The following is a 14225-nucleotide window of genomic DNA, read 5'->3' as shown; positions in this document are numbered from 1 at the left end:
GAAGATCAGCAGAGGCAGCCGCTCCGAGAGCGGGGAGACGCCGGGGAAATACAGGCCGCGGGGCCACCGCGAGACGCCATGTCCTTCCTGGTCGCACTGACCTCCAGGCTGCCGCCCCGGAAGCGGAAACGGCCCCATTCGCAGCTCCGCCGAGCCGACAGGGGTCGTCAAGAGCCATTCTGCTGTCCCTGCTAGATGCTAGCAGATCAGTAGATGCTCGTCTGAGGGCCCTGGAAACCCCCCCCCCCCCCTTTCCCCCCACGTTCGCCGCAGCCCAGCCGGCGCAGCAGCCGATCCTGCCCCCGCCCACGCAGCAGGCCGACGTGCTCCTCACCACCGCCCAACCCGCCCAGATGAACACTCTGGCGTCCGCCACGCCCGCCATCTCATTTGGTATGCCTTTTGTTTCTCCCTGTGCCAATGTGTCTCCCAGATTGAGGTCCCAGATTTTGAAGGGCAGAGACATTAACTTAGTTAGCATACTCCTGCCATCCCCCGAGTGCAAAAGGAAGGTCGCGGGTGACCCAGATGGCCCTGTCTATTTAAAGTCGTCCGACCCCCGCCTGCCCAAAGACCTTTCCCTATGTGACTTCCTGAACACGTTCGGCGTCTACCGCGACGTGATCTGTGAGGTGTACCCAGAGCGCCGCTACGAGCTAGATATATATATAGCGCTAATAGTGGACCTCTACTCCAACCACGGTAAATTATTCTACCAGTATCATAAAGCATTCTCCGCTAAAGCCGCCCTGATGATCACCCGGGCTAATACGCGGCTTAACTGGTCCATTATGGACATGCAGATCTTCACGTCGCTGGTTAGCGGGCGGCCGGTGAACACCTGCTACTCGTGCGGCGAACCGGGGCACTCTGCACAATTCTGCCCAAAGGCGGCCTTTCAGTCCGGCGCCGCCCCCACCCCCGCCCCCTCCTGGGCGCCCGACACCAGCGGGTCCTCCCAGGTGCATGCCCATAACCCCGACTACCTTTGCAGATATTTCAATGAAAACGTGTGCACATATCCCAAATGTAATTTCCTGCACGCATGTAGCACCTGCGGGGACGCCCACCCCCGCTCCCGCTGCCCGCAAAGGACCCGCCCCCCACCAAACAAGAAATATTGATTTACATTGCTTTGAAAACACCACATGTACTGTAGGTGTCCCTTGTGTTTGATTAAATAAAGCGAGTTGATTGACAATCTACCTGGTCTGTGATCCGATCATCCTATCATTAAACGCCCACTAATAACAATAGTAATAACACAACTAAGGAAAAAAAAGAAAGAAAAAAAAAAAAAAAACCCACTGGGGGGAAGATCCGGATCCGGATTCCGGACCCCTCATCGTACAATTCGGTTCAGCACTAAGTCACCGAGGCCAAGCCGGGAACCCCTAAGCCACTAAGTCACCAACCCCTAAGTCATCCCCTAAGCCACCAAGTCACCAACCCCTAAGTCATCCCCTAAGCCACTAAGTCACCAACCCCTAAGTCATCCCCTAAGCCACTAAGTCACCAACCCTAAGTCATCCAAGTCCAGCGCCAAGTCGGGAATTCACTAAGTCACCGAGGCCAAGTTGGGAACCCCTAAGCCACTAAGTCACCAACCCCTAAGCCACCAAGTCACCAACCCCTAAGTCATCCCCCAAGCCACTAAGTCACCAACCCCTAAGTCACCCCCTAAGCCACTAAGTCACCAACCCCTAAGTCATCCCCTAAGCCACTAAGTCACCAAGCCCTAAGTCATCCCCTAAGCCACCAACCCCTAAGCCATCCCCTAAGCCACCAACCCCTAAGTCATCCCCTAAGCCACTAAGTCACCAACCCCTAAGTCACCCCTAAGCCACTAAGTCACCAACCCCTAAGTCATCCCCTAAGCCACTAAGTCACCAACCCCCCTAAGCGACTAAGTCACCAACCCCTAAGCCATCCCCTAAGCCACCAAGTCACCAACCCCTAAGGCATCCCCCAAGCCACTAAGTCACCAACCCCTAAGTCACCCCCTAAGCCACTAAGTCACCAACCCCTAAGCCACCAAGTCACCAACCCCTAAGTCACCCCCTAAGCCACTAAGTCACCAACCCCTAAGCCACCAAGTCACCAACCCCTAAGTCATCCCCCAAGCCACTAAGTCACCCCCTAAGCCACTAAGTCACCAACCCCTAAGTCATCCCCTAAGCCACTAAGTCACCAACCCCTAAGTCTTCCCCTAAGCCACTAAGTCACCAACCCCTAAGCCATCCCCTAAGTCATCCTAACTCCTGGAAACAATCTACTCCCCATGGCTCGCTACATCAGGCTCAGGCCTCAGACTGGCCCCAGCGCCAAGTTGGGAAGCCACTAAGTCACCCAGGCCAAGTTGGGTCACCAACCCCTAAGTCATCCAAGTCCAGCGCCCAGTCGGGAAATCACTAAGTCACCCAGGCCAAGTTGGGAACCCCTAAGTCACTAAGTCACCAACCCCTAAGTCATCCAGCACCTCAAGCGGACGCTCCAGCTGGTCTTCATCAGCTCTCCAGCTACACCCGCCCGGAGCAGGCGGCCATACCGTGGCCCAAAGAACCCTCCTTCCTCAATCGGCGAGCATGGCAACAAACAGTGTCCCGGGCTCCGTGCCAAAATGTCTCGTTGGTGGTGGCTCCCCGAAAAGCACAGCGCCCAGTAGAGCTGTCGCGATTCCTCGAGTACCTCGAATAACTCGAATAATTAAATTGATCGAGGCCAAAATGATTCGCCTCGACACGGCATTTAGAGAGACTGTTTCTCACGGACGCTTACTGGTGTGGCACAGCGCTCTTCCTGTGTAAACACGTGAGGACACAGACAGACCAGAGAGCAGCTATAGCGACTAGCGAGCGCACCCCGCAAAATGGAACGAGGCGACGGAGAAAGCAGACAGGAGGAGCCGGGAAGGGAAGAACCAGGGCCGAAAAAGCGACCGAAACTGTCTAAAGTGTGGGATCATTTCACGCTGAAAAAGGACACGAACTCAGTGGTGTGCAAGTACTGTAAGACGATCCTTGCATATCACAACAGTACCTCGTCAATGCTTCAGCACCTGAACCGTAAACATCCAGTCTACGCATCCACCAGCGCATCTACGTCGAGCGGAGCAAGGTAACGTAACGTTAACTATACACAACGCTAATGTAAATGTATGCTAATGATTGCTACTTGATATTAAGACGTTGTGCTGCTGGCTTGCCACGTTGCCAATATGACTATTAGTAACTGCATTCACGCTGCATTTTTTTGATGTGGCTTGCCATTTTCTGTGAGAAATACAAAGCTCAACCTAACGTTAACCTAACGTTAGCAGCTAATTTAACAGCGTTGTGTGTGTGTGTGTGTGTGTGTGTGTGTGTGTGTGTGTGATCACACTAGCCTGTTGGTGTGTGAGAGAGAGAGAGTGAGTGTGTGTGTGTGAGAGAGAAAGAGTGTGTATGTGGAGAATGTACATTTACACACCCTAGACCGGTCGACTCTTCTCATGATGATTGCAAACAACTATTTAATTGGTGCATTTTAGGCTCCAATTATTACACCACCTGACCTGTTATCTTGCTATTCTGATATTTGTGTCAATAATAGGCAACAGGTCTAGGGTGTGTAAATGCACATTCTCCAGTTTTGTTATGAACTTACCTAATAAATATCAATATTAATTATTATTTCACCTCTTTTTCAGCGGATCACAGCGTACAATGGACAGCTTTATAAGGACGGGTCCATCATGTTCAAGTGAACAAGCAGCTGAGTTCAGCAATAGCATTTTGAATATGATTGTGACAGACATGCGCCCTCTGTCCATGGTGGAAGATAAAGGATTCAGAAAGATGATTTCGAGTTTCAACCCGAACTACACACTTCCCTCAAGGACCTTCTTCACGAATAAGATGGAGAAAAAGTATGAGGAGGTCAAAGGCAAGTTGATCGAGAGGCTTAAGACGCCAAACATGCTGGCACTCACTACTGACATTTGGACAAGTGTAGCGACAGAGGCCTATATGGGGGTGACGTGTCACTTTCTGAGAGAGGATTGGGAAATGGAGTCCCACTGCCTTACAACCATGCCCCTTGAAGAGAGACACACGGGTGCACATATTGCAGAGTGGATTGAAGAGGTTATGTAGGCAGTGAAGGAGAGAGGAAGTGAAGTGGTGAAGGGTTAAAGGAAGTAGGCAGTGAAGGAGAGAGGAAGTGAAGTGGTGAAGGGTTAAAGGAAGTAGGCAGTGAAGGAGAGAGGAAGTGAAGTGGTGAAGGGCTAAAGGAAGTAGGCAGTGAAGGAGAGAGGAAGTGAAGTGGTGAAGGGTTAAAGGAAGTAGGCAGTGAAGGAGAGAGGAAGTGAAGTGGTGAAGGGCTAAAGGAAGTAGGCAGTGAAGGAGAGAGAGTGTTGTGAGGGACTTGGATTTTTTTTTTCAATATTTTATATATAAAAAAAATCAGCCCTCAAAGTCTTGGGACTTGACTTGGACTTGAGCTGAAGAAGACACTAGTTTAATACACACCAGTATGTGTAGAGACATTTATTTTTATTTATTTTATTTTTTAGGCACTGCTTAACAAGGCAAGGCCCAGATTACGTCACCTCGCTCAATAATGACAGAAAAAAGAAAAAAAAGCACTGGTTGGGTTCATGTTAAAACTAAAGCAGTAAATATGTGCAATTACCTTGAGTTAATAAATACAGTTTTCTACAATTTAACTTGGTTGTGGTTTCCCCCTTTTTGCATGCAAGTTTGAAAGTGTTCCAATATAAACCACTAATGTGTGTACTCTTCCATTTTCCTTTGTTGTGAAGCTATCATACAGCGACCAGCGTGCTTGTGCACAGTTTACTGACATCACATTACAGGATTTCTGGGTCTTATAGTTCAAATGTTTCAGTTATCTCCCGCTGCCATTTGGAAGCAGCAATGTGTGAAGTTGCCTCATGCAGCTGTAAGGTAAATGAACGATGTAAACTAGCTAGTAAGCCATTCATTCATATTATTTAACGGTTGCTGTACACTGGAAGAACTCAAACGTCAGGTTGAAAAGATGACACTGCCAGTTCTATGCAATTTAAAAATAAAAATGTTGTTTTTTCTAAGAAAGAAACTAATGTAGTTGTTTATTTGAAGAGATTTATCTTATTTTTTGGTGTATAGTTACGATAAGCCTTTGAAAACACAAAAAAGGGTTCTTATCCGATTACTCGATTAATCTATGGATTATTCGGTAGAATACTCGATTACTAAAATAATCGATAGTTGCAGCTCTAGCGCCCAGTAGGCGCGGTAAATCTCCCGGATCATTTTTGGGGGAGAGAGAGTCGAGAGAGAGAGTCAGGGTCAGTCAGAAGGCCAAGTCGTGCGGCGCGCAAGGCCCGACCGAGCTGGGAAGCGCCAGCCGCAACGCAAGTAGGGGGGTCAAGATCGAAGGCCCGACCGAGTTGGGAAGCGCCAGCCACAAGTAGCCATAAGTCGTTAAAAAGGTCGAAGGCCAGAAAAGTACAATCAACTACCGGTGCCCGCAGATCTCAATTAACCTCCGGTAATCAGATCTTCCTTTTGGGGGATCTCCTAGCCTAAGCAGATGCCCTCCTCTTGCCTCAAGAGCAGCGCCACTGGCTAATGGAGTCATGCGCCAAAGTATTTGCCATGCATGCCGATTGCTAAATAAAGTTTGTTAAATCCTACCAACTGGCCTCTCATGATTGAAGTGAGGTCTCTAGACCATATTTCAAGCAGAAGGCCATTCGTGCATAATCTAATCCGATCACCCCTGACGTCAGTCAAGTTCTAGTATGACGTGGTCAGTCAAAGTCTTAGTATGACGTCCGTAATGACGTCAGATATGACGTCAGTTAATTCTCATATATATAGCAAGGGTTCTACGTCACCTCTCTCTCTCTGGCCGATCATAACAGCAGCAGCTTCACGGCAGTCCATCTCCCTTGAGCCGTCCTCCGGAGCGTTGTTTTGCCCCACCCACCTCCCCAGTCCGCCACCAACGAGTCGTGACTCCTGATCCCCCACGGGGGGGGGGATCTCCTAGCCTAAGCAGATGCCCTCCTCTTGCCTCAAGAGCAGCGCCACTGGCTAATGGAGTCATGCGCCAAAGTATTTGCCATGCATGCCGATTGCTAAATAAAGTTTGTTAAATCCTACCAACTGGCCTCTCATGATTGAAATAGATTTAGCATATGACTAATTTTTAAATATATTCCAATTATTATATGATAAATATTGTCCTATTAAAAAATACAATAGAAAGCAAAAATACAATGATAGTCCATGGTTAACTAAGGGACTACAAAATGCTTGCAAAAAGAAAAATACACTATACAGAGATTTCATAAAGCATAGAAATATAGAGACTGAAAATAAATATAAAAAATATAAAAATAAGTTAACTAATATTATGAGAACATGTAAGAAAGATTATTATAATAAATTACTGGATAATAATAAGAACAATATTAAAGGTTTATGGAGTGTATTGAATAGTATTATTAGAAACGGATTTAGAGGCTCTAGTTACCCTTCACACTTTATAGATAATGATAAGACCTTAAATAATATGGAGGATGTGGCTAGTGGTTTTAATAAATTCTTTGGCTTGATTTGGCTAACCAAATCAAGTCAGATACAACAAGGGAAGGTGTTGAATTCCACAACTTCGATATGAATCCAAGTTCACTATTTCTTACAGCGGTAGAAGAAAAAGAAGTTATGGACACTGTAAGCAAATTCAAGAACAAAATCTCGACTGACTGTAATGACATCGATATGACAATAGTCAAGAAAGTCATTGATGGAATTTCAAAACCACTAACTCACATCTGCAACTTGTCCTTCCAAACTGGCAAATTCCCAAGTAAAATGAAAATAGCAAAAATTATACCGTTATATAAAACTGGGGATAGACACCACTTTACAAATTACAGGCCTGTTTCACTGCTTCCTCAGTTTTCTAAGATTTTAGAAAAATTATTCAATACAAGACTGGACACATTCATTGAGGAACAGAAACCGCTGACTGACAGTCAATATGGCTTCAGAGAAAAAAGAAGTACATCTTTAGCATTAACTCATTCACCGCCAATGACGTCTTTGACGTGTTATCAGAAATAGCCCTCCCCGCCAATGACGTGTTTGACGTGTTTTTGTTTTTATTGGTGCAGCGCCTGCAGCAAACACTTGCTCAGCCTGTGACACAGACACAGGTCCCTGCCTTCAAAGGGTAGCCGACAGCACGCGATCAAACACATACCGCAGCTGTTGTTTTGAAATTGAGCAAGAGGAAAAGCAGAAACGCTTCCTTGTGCAGACAGGAGAAACACCATTGAAACGCCCTCGGCGCGCTGCACGAGCTGGAGTCGCCTTCCTCTGTGCCAGCCAGGAGAAAACGGGAGAAAGTAATCAAGAGATGTGTTTGATCATCGGAGGAATGAGGAAATGATCGATCAGTTTGCGAGGGCGGTGAGGACGTGTTGAATAGCCGAGGGGAAAACGGGAACGATCAAATAGCGAGAGGATATGACAGGGAGACATGGACGAGGACGGGTGTACCAGAACAAATCAAAATAAACACAGGAACAGCTAGGCAGCAGCGGGCAGAAGGCAGTCACAGCAGCCCGCTGTCCTTCTCAAGAGCTCTTCAGTTGGTTCATGAAATCGCTGGGCTGCGTGCCCTCCAGTGTTGCTCCTGGCCAATCCCAGCGCCACAGGGCGTGGTTATTGCTTATCCTATGTGGGGTTAGAAATCTAAAAGGGGGATCGTGTGTGTGTGTGTGTGTGTGTGTGTGTGTGTGTCTGTCTGTCTGTCTGTCTGTCTGTCTGCACACTCACACCGAGTAAACTGTATTGTTGAATGTAAAAAAAAAGCACTTCATGTGTATATATATATATATATATATATATTTTGTCATTTGTGTCCTAACGAATAATATTTACATGTCTGATGTCAATACAGTTCAAAATAAAAGAATTGAGAGTGAGTTATGCCTGAGATTGTGCCCTTTTACAAAAATTGCCTTTTCTCCTGTTTATTTTCTCTGGGAGACCTTCTGGGGGAAAACAGGGTGTATATAAATGGCTATAAGTAGAGTACAGAACATGCTAAAAGCTCACTTTTTTTTTCCTGGTGAACCCAGAGACGTACATCTTCATTTTGAGGTATTGCAAATCACTCTGGTGCTAATAGATAATTTACTGTGGGTCTTGAAAGATGACCAACAATTATGAAAATCTTTGGCCTGTGCTAAATATTGGCAGTCCTAAACTGGCCCTGAATGAGTTAATGGAATTAATTGAAGAGATCACTAATTGTATAGATAATAAAAAATATGCAATAGGAATATTTATAGATTTAAAGAAAGCCTTTGATACTATTAATCGTGAGATATTATTAGATAAATTGGAAAGGTATGGTATTAGAGGGGTAGGGCTAAATTGGATGAGAAGCTACTTGATGGGCAGGCAGCAGTTTGTAAAGTTAGGTGAGTACAAGTCAACTCTATTGGACATCATGTGTGGGGTCCCTCAGGGCTCAATTTTGGGCCCCAAACTATTCATACTTATATAAATGATATCTGCAGGGTGTCAAATATTTTGAAATTTGTTTTGTTTGCCGACGACACTAATATTTTCTGTTCTGGGGATAATCTGCAGCTGCTTTTGAAGGTGATCACTTCAGAAATGAATAAATTGAAACAGTGGTTTGATAGAAACAAACTGTCATTAAATTTGAACAAAACAAAGATCATGTTTTTTGGAAATAAAAAAATAGACACACAACTAAATGTGATGATAGATAATATAAAAATAGAAAGAGTAGACAAAATAAAATTTCTTGGTGTGATGCTAGACCACAAAATCAGCTGGAAACCCCATATTTCATATATAAGAGCCAAGCTGGCAAGAAGCGTTTCGATACTGGGAAAAACAAGACACACTCTAAATCAAAGAGCATTGTTCACTTTGTATTGTTCACTGATTGTGCCGTATCTTAACTATTGTGTGGAGATCTGGGGTAATACATACAAGAGTAATTTACAACCATTGGTAATACTACAAAAGAGAGCAATAAGGATTGTCAACAATGTAGCATATCGGGAACATACAAACTCTCTTTTTTTACACTTAAATACACTGAAGTTAATGGATATGGTAAATTTCAAAACAGCTCAAATCATGTTTAAAGCCAGAAACAATGAACTGCCGGGGAATATACAGAAGATGTTCTCTGACAGAGAGGGAGGTTACAATTTAAGAGGGGAGCTCAATTTAAAGAAACTACTTATTCACACTACCTTGAAAAGTCAGTGCATCTCAATCTGTGGGGTAAATTTATGGAATCGTCTGGAGTTGGAACTCAAACAAAGCACCAACATGGTACAGTTTAAAAGGGTGTATAAAAGAAACATACTTAGGGGGTATAGAGTTGAGGAAGGGTTATGTTGATTATATTTTTATTTTTTATTTTATATTTTATTTAAGTAATTTAGTGATCAGAGTAGATTGTCTATATGATGCCAAATTCATACACGGTATTGTATGGGTATAGTTATGAGTGTATTATTAATAAGTATTATTTATAGATATATAGTAGATAGGTAGATAGATAGAAAATATATTTATATTTTATGGATTATATAATGTTATATACAGATAGTGATATAGTTAAGAAATCATAGAAATTATGATATACATTTATACTTGGATATTGATGTTATAAGAAGGGGGTAGGAGTATATAAGTCTTTACTTCTTCCTACTCCTTTTTGAACATGTTGATCAATGATTGCATTTTCTTTTTAATTGTTATTTTTATTTTATTTAGTTGATTAATTTTTATATCATGGCTTTCATTGATATGTTTTTATTTTTTTGTTTTATCTGCAAGTTCAAAATAAAGATGATCAAATCAAATCAAATCAAAATTGGATGAAATGGGGTAGAGATTTGACAGTACTATGTGACGTCAGCAAACTGTAGATTACTGTTATGAATGAAATCTTGAAAAATGAACTTTTGATGTGAAAAAGTGTGAAAATCTAAAGAAATTTGATTTTTGTGATTATTATTTTTCATACATTAATAAATAGGTGCACTGGATACCCAAGTATTTGAACTAAAATGAACAAAAAAATCATTTTTGGGTTCAGCTCAACTTTAAAAACAGGGAGGGGGAGTCAGTCTTAAAGTGCAGCTAAAGCTAACTTGTGCCAGTTTAAGGGTCCTTAACGTGAAAAAGTTTGAGAACCAGAACCACTGCTCTATAGAGTACTCTTTTGTTTTGGTATGTGAGTTAAGTTACGTTTTTCTTACCGTCTGCAAGCCACCGACCATCAACCCACTCAATCATGCTGGCCTTATCCTCAGGCTGCAAAACCAGCGGTCTCAGAGGAAGACCACACATGTCTGATTCCCACAGCACATGGTTGTTTCTGGAGGATGGAAGAGCTGAACAGACAAATAGTAAAGATAGAAGAATTACATTATTACACATATGAAATGTATTAGGATGGGTCAGAGAATACACTGTCTACAAATGTATCAAACTTTACTCAAAGCAAATCTTTTATATTTTTAGGCTAGGGCATGGTTCATGAATACGCAGAATATTAAAACATACGGCAATCCTCATTTTCCTCATAATTGTCCTGCTCAATCATGGAGGATGGCCCACTTCTGAGGTCATTCAATCTGCCAAAAAGCAAGCAAAAAAATTAAAACAATTAATTAAAAAAATTAAAAAGGTTAAAAGGCTCATTTCTAGAACGATAACTATAAAGATAAACAGTAATGATATATTCTTGCTCAAGCATTTACACATAAACAATATAGTTTTATTTGGCCGCACGACTTTTCATACCAAAATAAATAATTATTCCTGACTCGCTTCTCGGGAGGCCATGTTTAGACGACGACCGTCTCTGCATAAAACGGCAAACTAGCGTTGCATTCTCACCTTTTATTTCGCATTCATACACAGCGTTTGTGATAATGATTTGCGTGCAGACTGAAGCCGCAAAAGCATCAAGTGATCCGAAATACACAGAAGACATATAGAACACAGACAAAAGACAATTTTAACACGTAGTGTCGACAGCCCTGGTTTTTATTTACCCAGTTATAAAATATAAAAACCCAGTAAAGCAACATAAAAAAGACCTGTTTTCTTTGCAGCACACTTCACTTGAGGAAATGCATTGCGGTGAGTTGTCTTCAATTATTCAATGTGGGAGACAGTGATTAATAGGCTACGTGCAACATTAGTAGACAGTGATTAATAGGCTACGTGCAACATTAGTAGACAGTGATTAATAGGCTACGTGCAACATTAGTAGACAGTGATTAATAGGCTACGTGCAACATTAGTAGACAGTGATTAATAGGCTACGTGCAACATTAGTAGCGGGCATTATGTGTTTTTAGCAAATCGTTATCACGTTTGTTGAATGTCAATGCGACTCATTGTGCCTGTGCCATGAGGCTGTATAGTATTGGGCTAGTTCAATGCTCCTATTGCCTACCATTGTCTTCCATGGCGAAGGGGGGCTGTGTCATCACTTGAATTGCGTTTCTCCACTTTACACAGCAACAGTAAGGGGCAGCGTTATCAAGAATTCCACTCTGGGACCTGTTTTCACTTTTTTGCGTTTTCAGGCACCAATAATGCCGTCACCGTGTAAAAGGAAGGCACCAACACTAAAAAAGTTTGCCATTTTATGCAGGGAGCGTTGCTGTGTAAACAGCGCATTAGAGTTGTAGGATTTGAATTCAGGAATTGCTGCAAAGGAGAAAGGAGCCAGGAGCATCAACTGTTCTGTTACAGAAGCTGTCTTGCTCTGAAGACAAGTTTTGAGTAAAACAATTTGATGTCTCTTCTGCAAGACGACCTATTTGAGCAAAGGCAAACAAAGCCTTCGCTGCAGTGAGCTGCCAAATTCTCTGCTCCCCTTCTTAGAACTTTGGCTGAAAATGTTTTAACCTTGTCTCAGCAGTCCCAAAAACAAAACACTCTGAGATCGAACCAAAAATAGTTATCGTTTTAGATGTTTTTATAGTTACCGTTGTATTGGGAACATAAATGTTCCATGCTACTTAAAGTCGAGCTGAACCCAAAAATGACTTATTTTATTTTAGTTCAAATACCTAGGTATTCAGTGCACCTATTTAATAATGTATGCCAAAAAAAGGACAAAAATCTAATTTATTTCGTTTTTCACACTTTTTCACATCAAAAGTTAATTTTTCAAGATTTCATTCATAACAGTAATCTACAGTTTGCTGACATCACATAGTACTATCAAATTTCTACCCCATTTCAACCAATCATATCACGACATGGCAGCTGTCAATCATTTCAGGATCATTTTCTCTTCCTAATGAAGGAGAAAATGGCTCCTAGTGCCTGTAATCTGGCAGAATTTCTATCCCATTAACTAACTACTAACTTGGCCAATTGTATGAAACATACAAAATAAAGCAAACGGTAATGTCTAAGAATGCAAAGAAATGTAACTGGCTCTTAAACTCGCATTCCAGGAATATTGCATTTACCGCAATAACTGGCGTGCGCCTCAGAGCCTGGTTGTCAGAGGTAGCCCCTCGGAGATTCCAGGCCGATGGGCTGCACTCTCCGCTCCGCAACACAAAGGCAGCTGGCTGCCTGCGGCGCGCCGAGCTCCACTCAGCCACTAACCTCGTGTCACCAGGCTCTTCCCGAGGAGAGTGCCACAACACGCTGTATCCCACTCGATTTGGGGGGCGGAACACGCCAGGATTTGCCAAAGCCCAATCCAGTCCCCAGAATTGTCAAATAAAATCATCGACATGCTACTATGACCCACCTCTCAACCTGTCATCTCAGACAAGTTATGTTTTCAGTCTAAAACGGACACCGACCCACACCACACTTGGGCTCCGTTGGGTTCATTTCGACTTTAAGATTTAAATCTTTTTATAGTTCTAGATATGAGCGGGCCTTCAGAGTGGCACCATTTAGTTTCTTACGTGCTATCCTGTATGATCTCATGGTTGGAAGGCCCCATCCTAGATTCTGCACCGTCCGTCTCGTTGAGCTCGATGTGGTCAGTGGCGGGATCTTGTACAGGCTCCTCAGCAGTGACATTGCTCCTTGGACCAGACTGCACCTCCTGGTCAGGAAACAATTTCTTAGGCATGATCCTCTGGCATGTGTCAGATGAGCCGCTGGCCACAGCAGTGGTCTCTGCGCCTGAGCTGAAAATGCCCTTAAATGTGGCCAAAGAGCGCTTGATAGTCTTTGGAGATGGAAATGTTTTCTGTGTCAGTAGGGGCTCAGGAGCTCCCCCCTGTGGCGTTGGCAAGACAACCATATTGCCGTTTCTGGGGGTTCCGAGTGCAGTGGATTTCCGTCGTTTAAGCTGCATTCCCCTTCCCTTGTGAGTTTTGTGGCTCTTGGGATTGTAGTTTTTAGGTTGTGAGGAGATTCTCTCCACATCCTCAGAGGTTTCTTTAGGGTTCCACCAGCTACCGACAGGCTTCCTCCTCCGTTTCTCTGGTAGACTGCTGTGATCGTATACTGTGTCAAAAATCATTTCCCCTGTGAAATATCACACATTGAGGATTTTAATATGATGTAAACATTGCTATTGCATCTTTATAAATATATCTGTGGATCTGTGTTTATAACAGTGAGAATATTTGTACCTAGCTAAAAAGATAAAACAAAACAAAAAAGCTGGTGTGCTCAGTGTGTCAAAAATGTAAACATGCTCTTGGTGGGGGTGGGGGAACGACAAAAAAGAGGCACCAGAGGCCACTTACTGGTGTTTGCGTGGTCCCTTCAGCAGGTCCAAGGCACACTTGTTTGGGAGAAAGTTCGTAAAAGCAGGAAAGGTAGAAAAAAACATTTTCGCCGACGCATTCCAGCTGAGTGGCCTTTGTCAGGGCAGTCTGATTGCATAGGTGTGCTGTCAAGAAATAGGGGTAGGTGCTTCCGGTTGAAAAATAATACGTTTGTAATCCTGTGGTATGCCTCTCAGGCCTGCAGGAGACTAGACCCACCAGTGTTAGATCCACACCAACAGTGACACTTTTTAAACGTAAATCCACCTTCAGCCTGTTATGTAATGCCGCCACACTACTCACTTTCACCAAAAAGGTTGATTATGAAATTGAAAATCTATTCACTAAAACACCCCCCCCCCCCCCCTCGCCCCAATAATTAATCTTTATTTGTATAGCGCTT

General features: G+C 43.4%; 1 protein-coding gene across 1 annotated transcript in view; it reads right to left on the bottom strand.

Annotated features, from left to right (window-relative positions):
• The window catches only part of LOC310793228 (uncharacterized protein), a 90509-nt gene that overhangs the window by 16990 nt on the left and 59294 nt on the right, over positions 1 to 14225 (bottom strand). Inside the window, exons 13-15 of the mRNA XM_083654996.1 lie at positions 13007 to 13577; positions 10623 to 10693; positions 10316 to 10450 (exon numbers count right to left, since the gene is read on the bottom strand). Coding sequence (XP_083511122.1) covers positions 10316 to 10450; positions 10623 to 10693; positions 13007 to 13577 — 777 coding nt within the window. The remainder of the gene's footprint in view (positions 1 to 10315; positions 10451 to 10622; positions 10694 to 13006; positions 13578 to 14225) is intronic.

This window comes from Poromitra crassiceps (genome assembly GCF_964638095.1).
Source record: "Poromitra crassiceps genome assembly, chromosome: 2".
Classification (NCBI taxonomy): Eukaryota; Metazoa; Chordata; class Actinopteri; order Beryciformes; family Melamphaidae; genus Poromitra; species Poromitra crassiceps.
Note: the sequence above shows the minus strand (reverse complement) of the source record. Positions and strands in the feature narration are given on the sequence as shown.